Source organism: Vulpes lagopus, chromosome 4 (assembly GCF_018345385.1).
Source record: "Vulpes lagopus strain Blue_001 chromosome 4, ASM1834538v1, whole genome shotgun sequence".
NCBI lineage: Eukaryota > Metazoa > Chordata > Mammalia > Carnivora > Canidae > Vulpes > Vulpes lagopus.
This window is the reverse complement of record NC_054827.1, coordinates 86,494,533-86,520,077: the sequence shown is the minus strand read 5'-3', so window position 1 is coordinate 86,520,077 and position 25,545 is coordinate 86,494,533. Positions and strand designations below refer to the sequence as shown.

Here is a 25,545-nt window from a genome sequence, read left to right as displayed (position 1 = left end):
GTAGGTTTCAGAATCCTCTAGAGTGCTTGTTTGCACTGCAGATTCTTCTTTTATGGATTTATTTTTTTTAGAGAGGGAGAGAGAATGGAGGGGGAGGGGCAGGCAGGGAGGGAGGGAGAGAATCTGAAGCAGGCCTCGTGCCAGCAGAGCTGGAGCTCAGGACCCTGCGACCACGACCTGAGCTGAAATCAGGAGTTGGAGGCTCGTGTCGAGCCACCCAGGTACCCCTGCACTACAGTTTCTGGAACCCATCCCTCATATAGGTGTAATGGAGATGACATTTTTGAGAAATGATGTCTGTTGGGACATGGGTTACGTTACATAATTTCAACCTCACAGAAACATAAAATGGTTAACCTGAATATTTAGAACACATGTGCAGGATATTTACATTTCGACCTCAAATTATCATCACTTTACAGTGATGCTTCATAAATCAGCCTGGAATAAGTGACACTAGATTTTCTGTCTTGGAAGATGAACAAACCAGGGACGAGAGAAAGCCTGATTATTTCCCTTGTGGTCAGTCTTTGTAAAGTTGTATAACCCTTGACTAAGGATATGTTTTCTCCTCCACATTTCTAAGCTAACTGGAGATAAATTGCCCTAAGGGTCTGAAATTTTATGTGAGGTGTTCAAGGAGTAACAGGACATCAGCACTTACAAATCAGTGCAACTTATTAAGGAACACTTGTTTTATTAAGGAAATACATGAAAAATGTTAAATAAAATAAAATGATTCCAAAAGTCTAGTAGCAAAAACAGTCCCCTGCTTTCTCCCCAAGCATTTTCATTCTCTTAGCTTTTCCTTCTGGTGGTTACCTTTTTGTTGGTCCCCGCCTCTGTTAACTATTTTGGTATTTTTTCAAATGAATGCCTATATCAGTATGTGTGTATTCTTTGCATGTATTTATCAGTCTTTTGAGTTTCTTCGTCTCTAAATGGCTTGCTTCTTTCTCATCCATATCTGAGTTCTAAAGATTCTGGATACTAATGGTTTGCTGATTATGCTCCTGGCAGAGAGTGTCCTTGTTTTCTTATGGTTTGTAAATCTTATGCAGTATGGATTCCTATCCTTTTCTGTGATCTTTTTTTTTCTCCCTCTATGGAAGACTTTAGTTAAGTTCCTTTTTACTCTTGATAGCCTATATCCTAATTTTACTGAACTACAGCGCTCAATTATTATCTTAATTGTTCATGAAAACACACAGCACTTCAAAAAAATCTAATCACAATAGGCACATGTCCAACTCTTATACTCGCGATGGTTTACAGCACACATTTTCCTACACATACTACATATACTTGTTAAACACTTTAGGTATTGTACGCACTGTACTTTTTTATTTGGCAGTCTGGCATTTTTCTGTCAGTACCTTATTCTTTTTAACTGCTACAGATAGTATTTTATAGACACATCCATTGGTTATTTCTTTATTGACTGTCATTTGGGCTGTTTCCAAGTTTTAAAAAAAATAGCGTAACAAACACTCTTGGGTCCATCTCTTTATTTTTTAAAAAAGATTTTATTTATTTATTTATTTATGAGAGACACAGAGAGAGAGGCAGAGACATAGGCAGAGGGAGAAGCAGGCTCCATGTAGGGACTCGATCCCAGGACTCCAGGATCACGCCCTGGGCCGAAGGCAGATGTTCAACCACTGAGCCACCAAGATGCCCTGGGTCCATCTCTTTATTTAGGATTCATTTCTAGAAGTGGAAGCCCTGGGTCCAAACCCAGAATACTGTGAATTTTAATTGATATTTAATTGATATTTAATTGATACTGCTAACTCTAAAAAGGTTATATTAATTTACAAGGCAAAAAAAAAATCTATTTCTTTGGATACCTAACAATCCACATCTTTGCTAACATGATGGGTAAAATGTGTTTTAATTTTCATTTTTTAATTCAGCAAAGTTTAATTTATAGTTTCCATCTTCATAATTTTGGTCTCTAGCATTATCCATTTCCAATTCATTACCTTCTTAATTTCTAATTTTAGCCATGTGCTGTTATTACTCTTTTTTATAAGGAACAGCCTATTCTTCTTACATCATATCATCCCATGGAATCTCACTGAAGATCTAAAACAGTTTTTAGAGGTCTCAGACATTTCTTTTTAATCTTTAAAAAGGTAGTGTCCTACCTGCCTTTTTACTATCCCTATGGAATTATTAGAGTTCTCAACTTACTGATTTCCTGAGTGAACAGAACTTTTTCAGAAGTGTGATATAGAGAAATCAAAGTTCCTATTTTGATCTAATTTTCTTTTAATATTTGAGCCCTTGCTTTTCTGTTTTTAACCTGTTTCTGAGTTTTGGACAAATGTGTCTAGTCCTATCTTTGTAAGTCCTGGTTTCAACTCATGCTATTAGGGATTGTCTCTCTTTGGCTCTTGGTAGATATGCTACCCTAGGCAGGTACTGGTCCTTGATGGGCAACACACAGTTATAGCAAGAAATGTTTCACAAATGATGTCTGATATGGTCTAGTTAAGATTAATAAAATCACACTGCTTAGAAAGAATTATCCATTGACTTAGAGTCAACAAAAGTTTTTTTTTTTTTTTTCTAATATTAAAATATAGATAGAATTGTCTGGTGGGGGGGGACTAACTTGAAATAAATCAAAAAATATCTTCACATTAATCGTTCTTCTCATATACTTCAAATTTGTACTTAATGCCTTTCTCCTCCTGGACATCAGAAAGAACACCTGGGTATCTGTAAAAGAAAATATGCATAATAATATGCCAATTAAAAAGAGAGCTTCTCTGACTCTCAGTCAAAAGGCACCAATAACAGAGGTAAATAATACAGAGGTAAATAACAGAAGCAATAACACAGGTAAATAAAAGTCTTCCCTTCCTTTTTTCCTTCACAATGGTAAACCACTGTGAAACTGGGTATTATGCAAATTCACTACATATGGGAACAGAAAGAAAAACTTTCAAACTGTATAGAAAGTCAGAAAATGGAAAGTGCCAATTTCTCCTTTCCTTCGGACTCCTAATCTTTCTGTCCAAAACTAATCTCCATCAGCAGTTTCTCTTTTCTCTTTCCATTACCAGTCAGCTAACATGAAATTGCTTAATAACATTTTGTAAATCTTACATTTGGTATCAAATTTCTTGTGTGAGCAAAGGAAAAACGAAATACAACCTTTAGCTGCTTAGAGCAGAACTGAAGTTGTATGTCCTGTGTGGTGTGAGATTCTCAGTTGCTTGTTGAATCAATGGACACTGCTCTCATTTCCCAGGGACTTACAATTCTTTTATTGACATCGCTTTTTTTTTTTTTATTAAAGATTTTACTTACTTACTTATTTATTTAGACAGACAGACAGACAGACAGAGGGAGAGGCAGGGACACAGGCAGAGGGAGAAGTAGGCTCACCTCAAGGAGCCCTATGTAGGACTTGATCTCAGACTCCGGGATCATGCCCTGAGCTGAAGTCAGATGCTCAACCACTGAGCCAGCCAGGTGTCCCTACTGACATCACTGTTTATCTGGTATTTTCTAACTCTCACTTAGCTCTGTGTTTCTTCCGTCTTCCAATTCAAAACCAGGCCCTCCAAACAACAACAACAAAAAAACAAACCAAACCAAACCAAAAAAAACAACAACAAAAAAACCCCAGGCCCTCCTTTGTGTATACACCAAAAAGTGGAGTTGTTGCTAGATCATATGTTAATACTCTTTTAATTTTTTTGAGGAACCTCTATATTGTTTTCCATAGAGGGTTCACCATTTTACATTCCCATCAACATGTATAAGAGTTTCAATTTCTCTATATCCTCACCATTACTTGTTATCTCTTGGATTTTTTTTTTTGGTAACAAATCAGGATTGCAAACAGATATATGCCCTCCTATGTTCACTTCAGCCTAATTCACAATAGTTAAGCAACCTAAATGCCCATCAACAGATGAAAAATGGATAAAAAATGTGGTCTATACATACAATAGAATATTATACAGTCTCAAAAAAGAAGGAAATACTGCCATATGCAGCAACATGGATGAACGTGGAGGACATTATGCTCAGTGAAATAAGCCAGTCACAGAAGAACAAATAGCACAGTATTTAAAATGGTCAAAGTCCTAAGAACAGAGAGTAGAGGGTGGTTTACAGGAGTTGTGGGAAAGGGGAAACGGAGTTATTGTTCAAAGGAAGAAAGTGTGTGCAAGATTAAGTTCTAGAGATGTGCTGTGCAACACTGTGCCTACAGTTAACAACACTCTGTTGTATAATTAAAATTTTGTTGAGAGTAGGCTTCATGTTGTATTCTTAACACAATAAATTTTTTTCCCACTGTAAAACACTACCACCAGCAAAAAAAAGAAAACCCAGGAGGACGCCTGTGTGGCTCAGCGGCTGAGCCTCTGCCTTGGGCTCAGGCCTTGATACCTGGTCCGTCCACTATCCACTCTCATCTCCAACCCAAACTTTTTTTTTTTTTAAGATTTTATTTATTCATTCATGACACAGAGAGAGAGGCAGAGACACAGGCAGAGGGAGAGGGAGAAGCAGGCTCCACGCAGGGAACCCGACATGGGACTCGATCCTGGGTCTCCAGGATCAGGCCCTGGGCTGAAGGCGGCGTTAAACCGCTGAGCCACTGGGGCTGCCCCTCCAACCCAAATCTTGTACTTCCCTAGTATTGTGTCGGCCACACCCCCAATATGCTCCAGGTGAGGGGGGAGGAACATCTGCTTTAATCAGACTTGTATTTGACTCTGGTTCTGCTGTGTGATACTTAAGTTATCAACTGAGGGACGCCCGGGTGGCTCAGCGGTTAAGCGTCTGCCTTCAGCCCAGGGTGTGATCCTGGAGACCCAGGTTCGAGTCCCACATCGGGCTTCCTGCATGGAGCCTGCTTCTCCCTCTGCCTCTGCCTCTCTTTCTGTGTGTCTCTCATGAATAAATAAATAAATACAATCTTAAAAAAAAAAAGTTATCAACAGAAAGTCTTCATCCTTATGAATAATTTAGCACTAAGTTCATTACATTAAGTGCTCTACAAATGTTACTCTTTAATATTATTAATTTGTTTCATCCCTTTATTTTCTAAACTCATTCTTGGGCAGCCCAGGTGGCTCAGTGGTTTAGCACCGCCTTCAGACCAGGGCCTGGTCCTGGGGACCCGGGATCAAGTCCCATGTGGGGCTCCCTGCATGGAGCCTGCTTCTCCCTCTGCCTGTGTCTCTGCCTCCCTTTCTCCCTGTGTCTCTCATGAATGAATAAATAAATTAAAAAAAAACAAACCTCATTGTAGCAGGGATGATACAGGAAAAAATTAAACCTCCTTTGATAGCCAATACAATGCTGAGTAGTAACAGGTACTAACTTTTTGTTGACTAATTAGAGGTTATACCATTTGATTAAAAACATAATTAGAGGCATAAAGTAACAGTAGCATAATAATGTATAAGGAAATGAAAAAGCTGTTTTTTTCTTGAAAAATTTACATTTCAGAGGAAGAAGCTATGTTTGTATTTACTAACCATTTTCTGAGCTGTTTCTGTTCCACTGTTTTAATAGCAACATAGCAGTTTTCCTTTTTTAAAGAAATGATTTTATGAGGCCAACTTTTAACCGTAATTTTAGTTTCTTTGGAATAAGTCACCAAAAGCAACATTTACATTTTTTTGGTGTGTGTGTAAAAATCTCAGGATTATCAAGGTTCTCAGTTAATAAGATAAAGGCAAAGTGTCACAATTATTTCTAAAACCATGAATAATAGGAACTTAGAAATAGTACAAGATGGGTTGGATATGGTCACTAGCCATGATATATATTAATATTAATCTGCTCTGTGAAATTCATTTCTGCTTAACATTAATTTAAACTGTCCACAATACGTATTCAGTCTCTTGCTTTTTTTTTTTTTTTTTTAAAGATTTTATTTATTTATTCATGAGAGACACACAGAGAGAGGCAGAGACAGGTAGAGGGAGAAGCAGGCTCCCTGTAGGGGGCCCGATGGGGGACTTGATCCCGGAACTCCAGGATCAGGCCCTGAGCCAAAGCCAGAAGCACAACCACTGAGCCATCCAGGCGTCCCTATTCAGTCTGTTTTAATAATGATCATAACTACCCCACCATCATCATTCCCAACTGCCTAGGTACAACATACAAACTCTAAGTTAAGCCTAACAGGATTTGTTAAGAACCACTGAGAAAGAGCTTCCCTTCTAGAATCTTCCAGCAGTAGACAATCCAATGAATGTGAAGAGACATTAAGACCCGAACTGAGAGGGGATCCCTGGGTGGCTTGGCGGTTCAGTGCCTGCCTTTGGCCGAGGGTGTGATTCTGGAGTCCTGGGATCGAGTCCCGCGTTGGGCTCCTGGCATGGAGCCTGCTTCTCCCTCTGCCTGCTTTTTTAATTTTATCTTTTTTTTTTTTTTTTTAATTCATAGAGACACACAGAGAGAGAGAGAGAGAGAGAGAGACAGAGAGAGACAGAGAGAGGCAGAGACACAGGCAGAGGGAGAAGCAGGCACCATTCAGAGAGCCTGATGTGGGACTCGATCCAGGGTCTCCAGGATCACGCCCTAGGCTGCAGGCGGTGCTAAACCGCTCCGCCACCGGGGCTGCCCTCCCTCTGCCTGCTTGTGTCTCTGCCTCTCTCTCTCTCTGTCTATCATGAATAAATAAATAAAATCTTAAAAAAAAATTTAAAAAAGAAGACCTGAACTGAGAGAACACCATGAAAATAATACAAACGTGATTTAATGTCAAGTCTAAGAAAGAAGTAAATAGTTCTTAAAACAGTTACCTAGGAGGAATAACTCACAACTAAAATAAAATGAAGGCTCTATAGCAAGCACAAGCTCAGGAGAGAGACATAGAGGGAACATGTATAAAGATCCTGTTGGAATAGGAAGTAATGGGAAAAGAAGAGGAAATGTCATCTAGAAACCTTCAAGTTGTCCACTGTTAAGGGACATCTGTCCCAACTCTGGAGCTAACTAATGTCTCAAACGCCTCTTCTGGACTTTATCCTCTTTGACTACACGGTCACATGGAAGGTTGTAACTAGAAGGAAAAGCCTGTTTGGGGCTTCATTTAAGCAGAAAACTGCTGCAGGAAATATTTGGGCCTGCTGGTTTGGTTGGAGCCTAGTGTGAAATAGTCTAAGGCAGAAAGAGTTCTTCCAAGTAAGGTGAATGAAAGCAGAGTCTTAGAGGACAGGCTGGCATGGTGCTGGCAAAAAAAAAAAAAAAAAAAAAAAAAAGAATTGCACAGTCAATGGCCCAGGGGGAAAAAGGCAGACATAAAGTCAAACCTTACTTTGTTAAGACTAATTTCTGCTTTGGGGTTTCTACCCCTTGTGGTTTCACCTACATTCTGATTTTATTCTCTTCATGCTTTACAACAGTCTCATCTTTATTTCCTTTTACTAGTGCTTTTATTACCAGGAAGTATGGTGTTAATAAAAGATAACTGTGTTTGAACTGAAACTTATAGGGATAATGGGGGTCTAATAGGGATAATGGGGGTCTAAATGAAGTGTAACTATGGGGAAAGGAGGAGAGGTAAAGAATGATCAGGGTTCATTTCTGGATAGTTGGAAGCAATTCTAAGTTCCTCAGTATACAGAGACTTGCAGAGAAAGCAGCTCAAGAATTGAGCAACATTACAAATTTCCAGGGTTTCCCTTTTCTCTACTTGATGTAAAACTGACCAACTCTAGATTTCCCCTTAGAGGGGATTCCTTCCACACCACATTAAAGAGGCTGTTATTTTGTTGGTACAGGCTTGGAAGTAAGATAACCATCAAATGATACAATGAAAAAAGACTTTTATTTTCTTTCATAGCCTTGTTTAGAAAGTCTATTTTGGAGCAATTTCCTTGGATTTTGGCTTTGGATAGCAATTTCCTATCTGAATCTACCCACAATTAACATTTTCTAGGGGCACCTGGGATGGCAGAGTTGGTTAAATATCCAACTCTTGGTCTTGGCTCAGGTCATGTCCTTGGGATTCACCAACCCTTCACAAACTCTTCCAAAAAAACAAAAGAGGAAAGAGACCATTTCCCAACTCACTCTGTAAAGCCAGCATTCACCGGACACCAAAACCAGGTGAAGACATTACAGGAAAAGCAAACTACAGTCCAAAATCCACTATGAATATAAATGTAAAAACCCTCAACAAAATATTAGCAAACTGAATCCAGGAACATAAAGAAAGGACTGAACATTATTACCAAGTGGATTTATCCCAGAAATATAAGAATAGTTTAACATGAAAATCAATCAATGTTAATACACTGTATCAATAGCCTTTTAAAGACAAAGACCACATGATTATCTCCATAGACTCAGAAAAAGCATCTGACAAAATCCAATACTTCCTTGTGATAAAAATTCTCAGTGAGGTAGAAATAGAAGAGATCTTCCTCAGTGTAATAAACGGCATGTATGAAAAACCCACAGCTAATATACTGAATGGTGAAGACTGAATGCTTCCCCTTAGGAGCAGAAGCAAGACAAGTACGTATGTCTTACCCTTGTCACTTCCATTCATAATTGCACTGGAGGTTCTAACCAGAGCAATTAGGTAGGAAAATGAAATTTTAAAAATGCAGATTAGGGAGAAGTAAAACTACCTCTGTTTGTAAATGATATATCCTGCATATAGAAGATCCTAAGGAATTTACTAACATTAGAATAAATGAGTTCAGCACAGTTGCACGATAACAGGATCAATAAACAAAAATCAATTGTATATCTATGTATTACCAATGATCAGTTTGGAGATAAAATGATGAACACAGCTCCATTTATAATAGCATCAACAAGAATAAAACGCGTAAGAATAAACTTAATAATGAAGTGTAATACTTGTATAGTGAAAGCTACAAAAAAGCACTGGTGAAAGAAATTAAGGAAGACCTAAATAAGTAGAAAGATACCACATGCTCGCAGTTTAGAAAAATAAATACTGCTTATATAGCAAAATTCTTCAAATGGATCCTTGTAGTAATGGCTGCACAACTCTGTGAATATACTAAAACTACTGAATTATATACTTTTAATGGGTATGATGTATGAATCATTACTCAGTAAAGATTTTCAGTTCTAAGAGCCGGAGAGCCAGAAATATTTTAAGTTATCAAAGATCCTAGAGGGTCAGTTTTGGAAAGAGGTCTGATGGAGAGCAACAGGATTTGGAAAGGTAAATTCACACAGTAATCTTTCTCTTACCAGCAAAGAGAAAGACAGAAATGTGACAGCAGCTATCAATATTCATATAATGTGAGAATCAGCAACCTAAGCAATACAAGAGAAAATATGTAAGATGTGACAAAGAAACACAACTGATCTTATAAATACATATAAAATCACTAAGTGTGATTTTTCTATGTGGTCACCTTTGGGGACTAAGCAAAACCCTGTACTTCAGCTTTTAAGAGAATTTTTAGAGTTTTTAAAAATTTCAGTTTTCTTTAGAGCTAGTTAAAAGCCAAGGAAATCACACACTTCATTAGATTTAAGGCTATTACTCTATAAGGACACTTGGGTGGCTCAGGTCATGATCCCCATGTCTTGGGATGGAATCCCACATTGATCTCCCCATAGGGAGAGCCTGCTTCTCCCGCTGACTGTGTCTCTGCCCCTCTGTCTGTGACTCTCATGAAGAAATAAATAAAATCTTAAAAAAAAAAAACAATGACAAAAAAACCCCAGATTACTCTATAGACTCTTATTTTAAAGCTTGGCCATTCACTTATTCAGACTTGGTTCTGAATGTCCTTTTAGGAGGTACTTTCCAAAACAAACTCACACTCAAAGAACAATGACTGGATTCAATTGAGAATATCTGAAAGAATGTGTTAAAACCTAATCTGAAAGTGTGGATACGGTTAATCTTTTACTCTTCATAGCTAACAGCTGAAAAGTCCTTTTTAATTTTTTTAATTGAAATATAAAAAAGTGCCTTTAAACTAAAATGCTAGGAGTCTTCAAAATCAGGCAGTTTCATGTTAAAAATCACAACCCCATATAAAACAAATATAACCTCTTCTTTTGATCTCTACCACTATCCAAATCTCTTACTCTTTCTCTTCAATTCTCACAGCCAACTGCTCTCCCAGCTTCACTCTTGCCATCCTTCCCCCATCCCAAGTCTGTTCTCCACAAACAGCTGGAACAATATTACTCTCTATTCAAAAACCTCTAAACCTGCCCCTGGTCTGAGACTCCTTCTGGCTTCCCCCTTGCTTACAAGGCTCACAGTGGCTTTCAGCCTCAGGGAGAATACCACGCTGGTTCCCGCCCTCTGGTGTCTACACTATTTCTGGTTTCTGGAATGGTCTTCTCTGCTGTTTGCATGGCTGGCTTCCTGCTATTTAGATCTCAGCGTAGATACTACTCTTCAGAGAGGACTTCTCAGACAATACAGTATTTAGTTCTCCATATAGCAACTCTCTTGATGTTTATCTATCATTTGCTACCCTCCTGCTCTACTACAAAAAAATCAAATCTTAGAGAGCAGTACCTCTGCCTTGGTAAGCACTGTTTCCCTAGTGCCTAAGACAAATGTCTGATGCTAAGCACAGATCTTGTAGAATGAGCTAATGACTACTCTCTAGTTGTCAGTAAGATGATTAAAACTTAAACATTCCCGGGCAGCCCCGGTGGCTCAGCGGTTTAGCGTCCCCCGCCCCTTCAGCTTGAGGTGTAATCCTGGAGACCCGGGATCGAGTCCCACGTCAGGCTCCCTGCATGGAGCCTGCTTCTCCCTCTGCCGGTCTCTCTCTCTCTCTCTCTGTCATGAATAAGTAAATAAAATATTTAAAAAAAAACCCCAAACTTAAACATTCCCAAGTTTGTTAAATCAAGATTTACTAAAATTCCTAAACTATTTCTCTATACAACACATAACTAATCCAAATTCAATCTGAAGAGATACACTTTTTTTTTTTTTTAAAAGATTTTATTTATTTCTTCATGAGAGACACACAGAGAGAGGCAGAGACAAAGGCAGAGGGAGAAGCAGGCTCCATGCAGGGAGCCCGATGCGGGACTTGATCCTGGGACTCTAGGATCCTGCCCTGAGCCAAAGGCAGATGCTCAACCACTGAGCTGCCCAGGCATCCCTCCTTCTATAATTCTTAAGTAGGAAATCCAAAATGCTTCAGACATATTAGTGGCATTTTACTTACTCTGGCAGAAGTTTATATTTCTCCAAATCAATTTCTGGGAAAAATGTGTCACTTTCAAATTCATGCATAATCCTTGTCACAAATAGTCTAAGATGGCCTGGTTTGTTCATGGCTTCCTTTGAAAAAACACAAAAGGTATCAATTTCCTAATTTATCTGTCAAAAGAAATAGAAACTTTTAAGATTTCTGTTTAATTATACAGTTTATACGAGGTATTAGAGACATGCTACATATCTTTACGTCCAAAGCATGCTACTTATTTATCTATTTATTAAAAATATTTTATTTTATTTTTTTTAAGATTTTATTTATTTGAGAGAGAGAGAGCACGTGTGCGTAAGCATGAGCCATGAGGAGGGACAGAGGGAGAGGGAGAGGGAGAAGCAGACTCTGCTGAGCAGGGAGCCAGATGTGGGGCTCAATCCCAGGACCTTGAGCTCATGACCTGAGCTGAAGGCAGACGCTTAACCAACTGAGCTACCCAGGTGCCCACAAAGAAGGCTGTTTAAATATCCTATTCTTTACTTTGGGATCCCACAATGTCTTAGTTATTTCGAGAATGGGACTAATCATTAGCAATAATTACGAGAGGGAATTTAAACATGTTCTGGCCTCTAGTTTACTTACGTGAACTCTTTTCATTTAAGCATTCAGTATTCCTTTTTTCTTTGGTAGTTGTTTAAGAATTAAGAGCTGTAAATTATCTAGTTGTTCTTGAAGAAAAATTTGCATATATATATATGGATAAGATAGTATAATTTCTTGAGATTTTCATCATTGAAAACCCCAAGGGCACACTTAGTACATTTGCATAGAATTTAATAATGCTTCCACTTCTTAGGAGATAGTTACAATGATAGTAGGTAATTTACTTTCTTAGCCTCTTGTTGCTAATGATTTTTATTTGGTCTTATATTGTTAATGTCTTTTTTAATTACTGCCTAGGTACTGCTGATAGTTTCTATAGAAAAACTGCCCTTCCTTTTGTAAAGATGGGCCGAAGGAGAGGAAGGAAGCCCCTGCCCCTCCCAAAGCCGAAGCCAAAGCAAAGGCTTTGAAAGCGAAGAAAGCAGTGCTGAAAGGCATGCACAGTCACACAAGAAAGGAAGATGCGCATGTCACCTACATTCTGATGACCCAAGACCCTGCGTCTCTGAAGGCAGCCCAAATATCCTCTAAAGAGCACCCCCAGGAGCAACAAGCTTGATCACTATGCTATCATCGAGTTCCCCCACACTACCGAGTCAGCCATGAAGAAAATAGAAGACAACAACACACTTGTGTTCATTGTGGATGTCAAGGCCAATAAGCATCAGATCAAACAGGCTGTGAAGAAGCTCTATGCCATTGACGTGGCCAAGGTCAACACCTTGATCAGGCCTGATGGAGAGAAGAAAGCATATGTTCGACTGGCTCCTGACTATGATGCTTTGGGTGTTGCCAACAAAATTGGGATCATCTAAACTGAGTCCAGCTGGCTATCAATCTAAATCTAAATTTTTTTTCACCATAAAAAAAAAAAAAAAAGAAAAGAAAAACTGCCCTTGGGACACCGGGGTGGCTCAACTGGGTGGCTCAGCAGTTGAGCATCTGCTTGTGGCTCCGGTCATGATCCTGGAGGCGTGAGATCAAGCTCTGCATTGGGCTTCCTGCATGGAGCCTGCTTCTCCCACTGCCTATGTCTCTGCCTCTCTCTCTCTCTCTGTCTCTCATGAATAAATAAATAAAATCTTTTTTTTTTTTTCTTAAAGGATTTTATTTATTTATTCATGAGAGACACACAGAGAGGCAGAGACATAGGCAGAAAGAGAAGTAGGCTCCCTGCGGGGAGCCCGATGTGGGACTCAATCCCAGGACCCCCACGGGATCCCTGGGTGGCGCAGTGGTTTGGCACCTGCCTTTGGCCCAGGGCGCGATCCTGGAGACCCGGGATCGAATCCCATGTCGGGCTCCCGGTGCATGGAGCCTGCTTCTCCCTCTGCCTGTGTCTCTGCCTCTCTCTCTCTATCATAAAAACAAAAAACAAAAAACAAAAAACAAAAAACCCCCCAGGACCATGCCCCGAGCTGAAGGCAGACGCTCAACCACTGAGCCACCCAGGTGTCCCTAAATAAATAAAATCTTAAAAAAAAAAAAAAAAAAAAAAAAAAAAAAAAAAGAAAACTGCCCTCAAATGAGTATCACCCAGGTGTCCCTAAATAAAATCTTAAAAAAAAAAGAAAAAAAAAAAGAAAAAACTGCCCTCAAATGAGTATCTTAAAATTCTAATGAAAAGTCATGAGTTGCATCTCTAAGAAAGCAATAACCCTTGATTTTCAAATAGCTTATAGAAAAAAAAAAATAAGTATATACATATATATACACATATACATAATTTTAAGTGCGCATTATCCTTGAAATTCCAAATAAGGGCATAGAACAAATTTTGTTTTTTATTTTTGTTTTTTTACTACCACGTATATTAAATCATTTATTCTCTTGCCCCAACCAAAAAAATGTTCTACCAATTTTTACTGTATCAAAAATTAGAGAACCTTGGGGAACCCTGGGTGGCTCAGCAGTTTAGCCCCTGCCTTCGGCCCAGGGGGTGATCCTGGAGTCCCGGGATCGAGTCCCGCGTCGGGCTCCCTGCATGGAGCCAGCTTCTCCCTCTGCCTGTGTCTCTGCCTCTCTCTCACACATCTCTGTGTTTCTCATGAATAAATAAAAATCTTAAAAAAAAAAAAAATTAGAGAAACTGAATGAGACTAGCCACAGAAGCTTTGAAAAAAGCTTTAAAAATCTGTATCTAAGTAAATGCTATATAGCAAACCTTTTCTGTAATGGGTCAGATGGTAAATATGTTAGGCTTTGTGGACCATATGGTTTTTTTCTTACTTTGTGGGTAATAGCAGCCATAGATAATATTAAACTGGTGGGCATGGCTGTGTTCCAATGAAACTTTGTTTACAAAAACAGGCTGGTCCCAGGGAAGATAAGCCTAAATGTTCCTTATGCTATTGTGATGTGAGGCAGGTGGGTAATGCAAAATTATCAGTTGTAATTTCTACTTTCTTATAACTTACATATATATAAAGTTACATATAAAAATTTAAGTTAAATATGTATAGCTAACAACAGGGATAATGTGTTTTATTATTTTTTGATAATGTGTTTTAATATATAAAATTTAAAAATTTAATTTTAGGAACGCCTGGGTGGCTCAGTGGTTGAGCATCTGCCTTTGGCCCAGGGCATGATCCTGGAGTCCCGGAACCAGAGTCCCACATCGAGCTCCCTGCATGAAGCCTGCTTCTCCCTCTGCCTGTGTCTCTGCTTCTCTCTCTCTCATTAATTAATAAATAAAATCTTAAAAAAAATAAAAAATAAATATTTTAAAAAATATATTTTCAAGTGAACATGGTAATAAATCATTCAAAATGTTGGGGCACCTGGGTGGCTCAGTGGTTGAGTGTCTGCCTTTGGCTCAGGGAGTGAGCCTGGGCCTGCCTCTCCCTCTGCCTGTGTCTCTGCCTCTTTCTCGGTGTCTCTCATGAATAAATGAAATCTTAAAAAAAAAATATCAAAATGCATACTGAACAAAAAAATGACTTTTTGGCGCCTGCCTCTGGACCAGGTCTTGATCCTGGAGACCCGGGGATCAAGTCCCACGTTGGGCTCCCTCCGTGGAGCCGGGTTCTCCCTCTGCCTGTCTTTGACTCTCTCTGTGTGTCTCTTATGAATAAATAAATAAAATCTTAAAAAAAAAAAAAAAAAGGAGTATTTTGGGCACCTGGTTGGCTTGGTCTGTAGAATGTGACTCTTGATATCAGAGTTGTAGGTTTGAGCCCCATGTTGGGTGCAGAGATTACTTAAAAATAAAATTTTACCAAACCAAACAAAAGAAAACAAAAACCAAACTCCAAAAACCAAAACAGCTTTGGGCTGGAGCCTCCACCTTCCAGTAATATACCGAAGTGACCAAGGGAAAGAGGAGAGATATCTGCTGTCTGTTCTCTAGGCCTTTTAGAAAACATGGAGTTGTTCCTTTGGCCACATATGTGTGAATCTACAAGAAAGGAGATATTGTGGACATCCAGGGAATGGGCACTGTTCCAAAAGGAATGCCCCACAAATGTTACCATGGCAAAACTGGAAGAGTTTACAATGTTACTGAGCATGCTGTTGGCATTGTTGCAAACAAACAATTTAAGGGCAAGAAAGAGGGAAGCCTGAGTAGCTCAGCGGTTGAGCATCTGTCTGCCTTTGGCTCAGGGCATGACCCTGGAGCCCTGGGATCAAGTCCCACGTTGGGCTCCCTGTATGGAGCCTGCTTCTCCCTCTGCCTTTGTCTCTGCCTCTTTGTGTCTCTCATGAATAAATGAAATAAAATCTTAAAAAAGAAAAATAAGGGCAAGAAAGATTCTTGCCAAGAGAATTAATGTACATATTCAGCATATTAAGCACTCAAGAGCTGAGATACCTTTGTAAGGGTGTGAAAGAAAATGATCAGGAAACGAAAGAAGCAAAGAGAAACGTATTTGGGTTCAACTGAAGCACCAGTCTGTTACACCCAGGGAAGCACACTTTGTGAGAACCTATGGAAAGGAGCCTAAGCTGCTGGAAACCATTCCCTATGAATGCATGGCATGATAAGCGTAAAAAAAAAAAAGAGAGTAAGGACTGTTTTCTCTTTTTATCTGCTTTGCCTTGTATTATGAAATAATACTTTTCTCATGCCCTCATATAAAAATTGTTAGGGAAAGTTTTCTGCTTTTTAAAAAAATTCATAGATATCTAGTCAGTATACAGAAACCGAGAACCCCAACCCTTTCTCAGTAAGGACATATATAAATCCTCGATAAAAAGGGAATAATTTGGCATATTAGGGCATATCCAGGGAGTAGAAAACAATGCAAATATGATTCTAAAGGGAAGGATTAAAAAAAAAAAAATAAAGGGAAGGATTTAAAATGCTTTTATTTTTTTTTAGAATGTTTTTAAATTAGAAACATCAACTATTTTGAATTGAAAATAAACTGAATAGGCATAAAAACTTTTATGTTTTTATTTATTTTCATGAGTATCTAAAATGAGTAATTCAAATTGACATTATGTCTAGCTAACAACAGGGAGGGATAACGTGCTTCCTTTGCTCATGGCTTAATTTTTTTCAAGTTCAGATGGCAGGGAAGCTGAAGGAAAGTTAGGTAGAACATTTCTTTATAATTTTACTTACCTTATAAACAGAACTGCCTCCCACTATCCAAACCATGTCCACTTTATTTGCTAATTCTGGTTGCTCAATAAGTTTTAAAGCATCATCCAGACTTTTGGCAAGAAAATGAGCTCCTTGTGGAGGTTCCCTAAGGTAAAAAAAAAAAAAAAAAAGAATTACAAATAATTTCTATAAAACTTGTTCTTATTATTCAATTAATCTGAATAGGAATAAGTAATTCTAAAACCAGTCATAAATATGAATTCTTTCTACAAAAAAAGTCAAAATCATATGGCCTATGATCAGTAATTGAAACCATGTGTGTATGTATTGCCCACAATGAGTGAAAAACAGGAACACTTCTGGTATCTTGTAATATTTATGGTGGAAAAAAAATCAGAAGAGTAGTTGTCTCTGGAGAGATAGGGTAAAAGATTCACTGGGAAGAGGCATCAGAGAACTTTTGAAGGGTTAGGGTAATGTTCTCTTTGACATGGGGTTATATAGGTGCAAACGTTTGTTAAAACAGCAAAAGTACATTTAAGACTTGTACATTTCAGGGACACCTGGGTAGCTCAGTGGTTAAGCATCTGCCTTTGGCTCAGGGTGTAATCCTGGGGCCCCGGGGGGTCGAGTCCAGCATCAGGCTTCCTGCAGGGAGCCTGGTTCTCCCTCTGCCTGTGCCTCCGCCTCTCTTTGTGTGTCTCTCATGAGGAAATGAATAAAATCTTTTTTAAAAAAAGAAAGACTCGTACACTTCACTGTATATGATACTTACCTCAAAAGAGTGAAACTAATGAAATACTGAACTCTAGTTAATCATATGTATGCTAAGTATTTAAGGGGAAACATACTAATGTCTGCAAGTTACTCTGAAATGCAGGATAAAACAAGACCAACTGATGTATGGATGGATGGTAAAACATGCATAGTAAAACATGTTAATGACAGAATCTATGTGGTGAGTATATGTATATTTACTGTGAGGTTCTTGCTGTACTCTCGTAAAAGAATATGCTTGAATGACTATAGTATGGAATGATTTTCCCCCCCTTTTTTTAAAAAGAGAGGGAGTGTGCTCCTAAGTGCCACGGTAGGGGGATGGGCAGAGGGAGAGAAAATCTTAAGCAGGCTCGAAGCTCAGTTCAGAGCCTTAATGCGGGGCTCAATCTCATAACCCTCAGATCATGACCTGAGCCGGAATCAGGAGTCAGATGCTCAACTGACTGGGCCACCCAGGTGCCCCTGGAATGATTTTCGAACTGTTAATACAAGATGAATGGAGAATGAGTAAAAGACTTTTCATGTTTCAAACAATGTAGAAATGGATGAAGTATTAATAAATGAGCATGTTATTTTTTGTAATTAAAAATCCAAAGAAGGGGTGGCTGGGTGGCTCAATTGGTTAAGCATCTGAATGTCTGTCTGACTCCTGAGTTTGGCGCAGGTCATGATCTCAGAGCTGTGGGATGGAGTCCTGCATTGGGCTCCACACTGGGCATGGAACCTGTTTGAGATTCTTTCTCTGCCTGCATCCCCTTCAAAAAAACCAAAGAAGAGTTAATTAATTTCAGGGTTAAATATTCAGCTTACTCTCTTCCTACCTCTACAACTGTCTTTTTTTTTTGGGGGGGGGGGGTTGGGAATGAAGCCCTTTATAAATGAAGAAACACACAGAACTTGGCTTTTACTGTAATTAGAAAAATTATAATTCAATGTCAAGTTCTTAGACTGATGCTTTAAAAAAATTATATAACTGCCTTTGAACTTGTAGCTAAAACCATGATTAATCTAGAATAGAGACTATTCATTCTCTTGGCTGCCTCTTCCCTTACCTCCCCGAGAGATATTTTACCTATTTCATGCTTTGTCATCTCTAAAGAAGTTAAGAGTACAAAGAATATATTTTGACTAAAACCTGGAAAATATATGGAGGCCAAGGTGAGGTTAAATGAACCAAGGGATTCTCTAAGATGTCAGGGCAGCTGCAGTGACTAAGTTGGACGAGACTGTGTAGGGGCAGAATTAAGAAAAAGATTTGAACTCAGGGAGAAGATAGTCTAGTTAATAAAGTCTAGATATGACTGAAATAGACTCAAAGTGGTTTTAGTAATTGAGGATGCTGAAGTCAAGAATGAGAGGAGTCAGGGCACTATGGAAAACAGTGACTTAAGAACTGACATACGAGAACTGGAAGAGACATCCTAGAAGGTGGCGGGTTTATAGCAAAATCATTTAGAAGGTGGTATAAATGTTTGGTGTGGACTTCAAATAAACGGGGTAAACATTTTGTGTAGACTGTGGAACAATGGCTTGAAATGGTGCAAGGACTTCAGGTAAGGACTACTTCTTTGCCTTTTTGTAGTGTGTCTGAAAAAGGAAAATAAAGGATTTGTTTCAGATTTTAAAGATTTTTTTTTTAAAAATTTATTCATGAGAGACACAGAAAGAGAGAGAGAGACAGGCAGAGACACAGGCAGAGGGAGAAGCAGGCTCCTTTCAGGAAGCCTGATGTGGGACTCGATCCTGGGACCCTAGGATCACAACCTGAGCTGAAGGCAGATGCTCAACTGCTGAGCCATCCAAGCATCCCTGTTTCAGATTTTAGTCATTATAAGGACATGAAGAAAATGCTTCTGCAAAATGTTGCTACTTAGCAGTTTAGAAATAAGTTTCACAGGAAATCTTTGATCCAAGACAAATAGAAAAAAATAAGCAAAAAGTTGAGCTAATGTTTGAGTTCATTAGCTCATTGTCCTGTGTGAAAGCACCTATCCTAGAAACTAACATAGTAAATAGAATAGCAAGCGTTTAATACTGTGACTTATTTCATTGCTAAATTTCCTTCCTATATTTATCTCAAGTTAACAGAGATTACATTTCCTAACAAGAGAAAAGTTATATGGTTCTATATAGTCGGGAAACAGGTGGATATGCTTGATACCTTCTTTCAAACTTAAGTCTTTTTTTTTTTAAAAAGAGTTTATTTATTTATTCATGAGACACAGACACAGGCAGAAAGGAGAAGCAGGCTTCCTGCAGGGAGCCCAACGCGGGACTCGATCCCAGGACTCCAGGATCACGCTCTGAGCCGAAGGCAGACGCTCAACCGCTGGATGAGCCACCCAGGCATCCCTAAACTCAAGTCTTGAATTCTCTCAGAGAGTTGGCAGGATTAAGAAAAGATAACGCACAGAGTAGGCACTCCAGTGATATTTCCAACCTTCTCTTTTTCTTTTAAAGATTCTTTTTTAGAGAGAGAATGAGCAGGTGTAGGTGGGGAGGAGCAGACTCCCCACTGCGCAGGGAGCCTAACAGGCTTGATCCCAGGACTCTGGGCACACGATCTAAGCCAAAGGCAGATGCTTGAGCCACCCCTGTGCCCCTCCATCTTTCTCCTTAAAAGCCCTATTCAAAAGAGGGTGCTTTTTACTTGATGGGTAGTTGTAGTATAAAGAAAATATCTAGTATTTATTCACTTGCTCTCCCCAATAGTGGGATCAGACAGGGCTTTACATACATCGTACCACTTAACGTCACCAGCAGTCCTATGTCTGTACTTTTTATTCCTGTTTATAGATATGGAGGCTGAGGGGTAAATAGCTGGTGGTGACAGAGCTAGGAAATGGTGGACCTGGGATCTGAACTCCAGCAGCGTGATGTTGGAGTCTGAGTTGCAACTTCCTACATAGACAATAGATTCTCAACTGGTCCTCATGGGCTATAAAGGTGTCATATTCTAGTTCCCTCAGACCTCAAAATGTAAATGGTCTAATGGTCTAATGTAAATGAGCTGTAAGACCGGTGTCCTCTGGCTTTGAGCAGTCTCATTTGATTACCTCATGGTACCACATAAATATTATCCTTTTCCACTATGCCTGATGTGAAAAATGATGATGGGACAGATGAAATTCTGGCTCAATTTCCCTAGAAACTACTGGGGAAGCTTACTAAAAAACAAAAAACCCTAGACTAGAATTACATCTTAACCAAAATTCAAAATAAATGTTCAATTTAAGACCTTTCCAAACTCAGTCTTTAAAATGGGACTTCCAACTATTTAAAATTGGTTCAAGTATGCTCCATACTCATAACTGATTCTATGCAGCCTCTAAAAGTATTTACAGATATTAATCTTTCGGGGTGCCTGGGTGCTCAGTCAGTTAAGCAATCTGCCTTCATCTCAGGTTATGATCCAGAGGTCCTGGGATGGAGCTCTGTGCTGGGCTCCCTGCTCAGCAGGGAGCCTGCTTCTCCATGTCTTTGTGTCCCTCACCCATGCCCTGTGCTCGCTCGCTCAAATAAATAAAATCTTAAAAAATTAATCTTTTAATATATAAAATGGGGGGAAAAAAGGCAGGTTACAAAACAGGATGATCCTATTTTTGTAAATCACCTATTGACCATTTATTCTGTGAAAATTTCTGAAGCCCTGCTTTGCTAGGGGATATGCTAAATGGTGGGAATAGAGATAAAAAGAAAAGCACTCCCTGTACCAATGGTAGGTAGAAAATTTCTTAGTAGTGGCAATAATGTAAAAAGGACATGCAATGGGGATATGTGGAGGATGCTAGATGGGCAGAGGTGATGCATCTTCTGGATGTGGTGATGAAGAATATTCCTTGGAGAAAGATCCCTTAGCAGAGAGTATCAAAGGAGATAAGAACATGTGCAAAACATAGAAGCGACAGATAATCATAGATGTTACTGAGGTTTGTACTTAAGTCACTGAAGTTATTTAACACAAAGCTCCAAGAAAGTTGAAGGCAGAAGTAATCTGTGGTGTGGGACGCCTGGGCGGCTCAGTGGTTGAGAGCCTGCCTTTAGCTCAGGGCCTGATCCTGGATTCTGGGGATCGGGTCCCACATTGGGCTCCTTGCATGGAGCCTGCTTCTCCTCTTTCTGTGTCTCTGCCTCTCTTTCTGTCTCTGTCATGAATGTATAAATAAATAAAATCTAAAAAAAAAAGTAATCTGTGGTAAGATTTTTATTTTTTTTAGATTTTATTTATTTATTCTTGAGAGACACAGAGAGCAGGGAGCCCGATGTGGGACTCAATCCCGGGTCTCCAGGATCACAACATGGGCCAAAGGCAGGCACCAAACTGCTGGGCCACCCAAGGGTCCCTGTGGTGAGATTTAAAATTGTAAACGGTAGGACAGCAGAGCAAGGTCTTGACAACAGGAGAAACTGGGAGTCTAGAATAAAGTGGTGGGGCAAGGGGAGGGTTCTGATTATGAGAGGAGGGGATTTTTGTCTCATGATTGAGGGAAGGAAGAGCAAAGTGGTATGTTAGAGTAACAAAGAAATCACAAGCCTGTTCATTGTGCTGCCATTAATGTATTTTCTGTAAGATATAAAGTAAGGTAACTTTGCTGAAATAGCAAAGGTTGGGAGAGTAGGAGCTGATACTGAGAGTGTACTGTGTGCCAGAAATTTAATACATAAAATTTCAATTATTCTTCAAAACCACCCTAAGAAGTTCTCACTATTAATCCCACTTAGTAGATAAGGAAATTGAGGTTTCCTTCAGCAAGGCTTAAAGTTAATAAAACCTAAGGCCACAACGTTAACAAGCACCAGAGCAGGTATTAGAAGCCAGGTCAGTAAGTTTTTGCTATACTAAGTGTGTGAGTGGTGGGGAGAGAAGAGAGAAAGCTTCAGTTATCGTGGAGAATAGTGAGACCATAAAAAATCATACTATGAAATGTCAGATAACTTTTATGGGCTGGAGACAATTTAAAAGATATTTTTTAAAGAATTTATTTATTTATTTATTTATTTAATTTGGGGGGGGGGGTGGGCAGGCAGAGACCCAGGCAGAGGGAGAAGCAGGCTTCATGTAGGGAGCCTGATGTGGGACTCAATCCTGGGTCTCCAAGATCACACCCTGGGCTGAAGGTGGCGCTAAACCACTGAGCCACCAGGCTGCTCAACAATTTATAACATCTTATATCATGGAAACAATTCTGGATTTCTTTTTCTTTTTTTTTAAAGATTTTATTTATTTATTCATGAGAGAGAGAGGCAGAGACACAGGCAGAGGGAGAAGCAGGCTCCATGCAGGGAGCCCGATGTGGGACTCGAATTTGGGACTCCATGATCACACCCTGGGCTGAAGGCGGCGCTAAACCACTGAGCCACCGGGGCTGCCCCAATTCTGGATTTCTTAAAGATGCTATCAAAGCTAGAGCACTATGGCAAAATTTATTTAATTTTTCGTTCCAAAGCCTTAAAAATATTTTACTGATATAAATCATATACCATATAATTTACCCTTTTAATATGCAGAATTTGGAAACATTTTTAGTATAGTCAGAGTTGTAAAACCATCAACACTAGCTACTTTTAGAACAGAAAGAAAAGAAACTCCGTATCCATTAGCAGTCATTCTTCACTCTCATCCCCTCCCAGGAAATAATCTACTTTATCTAAGAATTTGTTCATTCCAGAAATTTCACATATATGGAATTATGTGGCCTTTTACTTCTGGCTTTTTTCACTTGGCATACTGTTTTTCAAACTTTATCCATGTTGTAGCATACATCAGTTCTTCATTTTATTGTGGAATTGATGTAGGAACAAGTTAGGGGCAAGGCCCGAGAGTCAGGCTCCTACGCATCCCAAGAAAACAGAGAAGACAGTAAAAACAGACAAAATAAACCTTGCTCTTTAGCTCCAAGATGTTAGGGAGTATTTCCCTTTAACGGCTACTTAGGAATCACAGAAATCGCAGATGTAGAGAAATACGGAGGGGATACTAACCAGAGAGAAGGAAACCCCTGGTTTGGGCTCTTATTTATAAAAAAGTATCTTATTATGATAGTTACAGGTCCACCATGTTTCTTCTAAAAATCCACTCTGATATTGATAAGAGATTTACCAAGTTCCCTGGTCAGCTTCCTATAAAAGACCATTAAAGCCCTCAGTGGCAACCCTGCCTGGACCCCTCTCACTCTTGAGAGCTTTCTCTGTATCTCTGCTTAATAAACTTCTATCACTTTGCTCACTCTCTGTTGTCCACGAGATTCATTCTTCGACTCCGTGAGACAAGAACCAAGCTCTCGCATATCAGAATAATATTCCATTGCGTGGATATAGGCTACTTTGTTTATCCATTCATCAGTTAATGGACATTTGGGATGCTTCTACTTTTTGGCTATTATGTATGATGCTTTTTGTTTTCATGTGGTCATATGTTTTCATTTTTCCTTCATTTCATAAACCAAGGAGTGGAATTACTGGATATAACTCTATGTTTAACATTTTGAGAAAATGCCAATCTGTTTTCCAAATGTGGCTGCATATAATCAATAATATTGATTGCCTAGTTTTGGAAAAGCATTTTTTCCCCTAGAGTTTAAGGAAATAGTTACCCAAAATAATTAGTATTTAGCAGCAAATTTTGGAATTACGTTGAGGATTCAGTTTCTTCTTACATTGGAAGGTGGTGGTGAAAAATTGAGTATTTCCAAAAGTTCACACAAGCAATAATGATTACGTGAGTAAATCTAGCACGGTCTGGCACACAGTAGGTGCTCAGGTTATGGGTGATCCTCAGGAGGGAACCAGAACCTGGGACGAAAAAAACCTCTAAGATGTTTTCGTAACTGGAATCCTTATTTCCCTAGAATACTTGATAATAAAGACTTTTGAAATTTTCTCTCCACTTTAAAAAAAGTGAGGGGCAGCCCTGGTGGTGCAGCGGTTTAGTGCCACCTGCAGCCCAGGGCGTGATCCTGGAGACCCTGGATCGAGTCCCGCGTGGGGCTCTCTGCATGGAGCCTGCTTCTCTCTCTGCCTGTGTCTCTGCCTCTCATTCTCTCTCTGTGTCTCTATGAATAAAATCTTAAAAAACAAACAAACAAAAAAAAAAACCAAAACAAAACAAAACAAAAAAAACAAGTGAGGGACACCTGGTTGGCTCAGTGGTTGAGCATCTGCCTTTGGCTCAGGTTGTGATCCTGGAATCTGGGATTGAGTCCCAAATCAGGCTCCTTGCAGAAGCCTGCTCCTCCCTCAGCCCGTGTCTTTGCCTCTCTCTCTGTCTCTCATGAATGAATAAAATCTTTAAAAAAAAGTGAAATACAGCAAATGTTACATACAAATATATAAGAAAACAACCAAACCCAATTATATACATCACAAGGGGGTCATAAAGAAATTAGACTCATCATTTGAGGAGATTTGCTGGCTCAAATGAGTATGTTCCCCACTGAGATTTCTTTGTTTGTTTTAGATCAAGTTGGCCATAAATAAACTTGAGTAGTATTCAAGAATATGTTACTAAAGAGTCTCTGGGAACGACAATACAGCCTGTGAATTTGGATTCTACCAAGAAAAGAGAAAATCAGAATATCCTAGCAACCAAAAGAAAGAGAACAGTATGAAGATGGAGACAGGTGGCAAGATGCACATCAACATATTTCTCATCACCCAAAAGCAACTGATGCAAATATTCTGGTATACTTTCATATTTTTACCTATGCCATTCTAGGAGAAGATTTGGGAGAAAATCTGTATACACCTGAACCTCCTTAGCCTACAGTGTGTAATGTTTTTTTCTTCCCACAATGTTGTGGTCTTTGATGTGTTCACCTGGTTGGGCTATAGTCCTTATCTATTCAAACACTAATCTAGGCGTTGCTGTGAAGGTATTTTGTAGATGTGATTAAAGATGATAATAAGACGACTTCAATCTGGGTAGGCACAATTTAGTCAGTTCTAAGGCCTTAAGAACAGATCTGAGGCTTCCCTCAAGATGAAATTCCACCTGTAAACAGCAGTTTTAGCTCCTAATGGAAAGTTCCAGCATGCCCTCCCTTCCTGATGGCCTGGCCCACAGAGTTTTGGACTTGCTTAGCCAGCACCCACAAATGTGTAAGCTAATTCCTTGCAATAAAGTCCCCAGGGCATTTCCAAACACCAGGAACTATCTACTCCAATGTTAGACTAGAGGATAGGAAAATTCCTAGCAGAGGCCAAGTGGAGACACTCTTTTCTCTCCAGGATCCCTAGGTTGGTTTCAATACTTTCAAATTTTTTACCTGTAGACACTGGGTAAAGAAGACAAGTATAAATTATTATTTGGGGGACGTCTGGGTAGCTCAGCGATTAAAGAGTCTGCCTTCGGCTCAGGGCATGATCCTGGAGTCCCAGGATCGAATC

At 39.3% G+C, this 25,545-nt stretch overlaps 1 protein-coding gene across 3 annotated transcripts in view; it reads right to left on the bottom strand.

The window, feature by feature from the left end:
* The window catches only part of DHFR (dihydrofolate reductase), a 31,564-nt gene that overhangs the window by 2,280 nt on the left and 3,739 nt on the right, over nucleotides 1-25,545 (bottom strand). Inside the window, exons 4-6 of one of the 3 annotated variants that reach the window (XM_041752203.1) lie at nucleotides 16,399-16,525; nucleotides 11,181-11,296; nucleotides 1,535-2,727 (exon numbers count right to left, since the gene is read on the bottom strand). In XM_041752203.1, coding sequence (XP_041608137.1) covers nucleotides 2,649-2,727; nucleotides 11,181-11,296; nucleotides 16,399-16,525 — 322 coding nt within the window. In that variant the 3' untranslated portion in view covers nucleotides 1,535-2,648. Of the gene's footprint in view, nucleotides 1-1,534; nucleotides 2,728-11,180; nucleotides 11,297-16,398; nucleotides 16,526-25,545 lie in introns of those variants that run through there. The other 2 variants (XM_041752202.1, XM_041752204.1) reach the window with 2 other exon arrangements.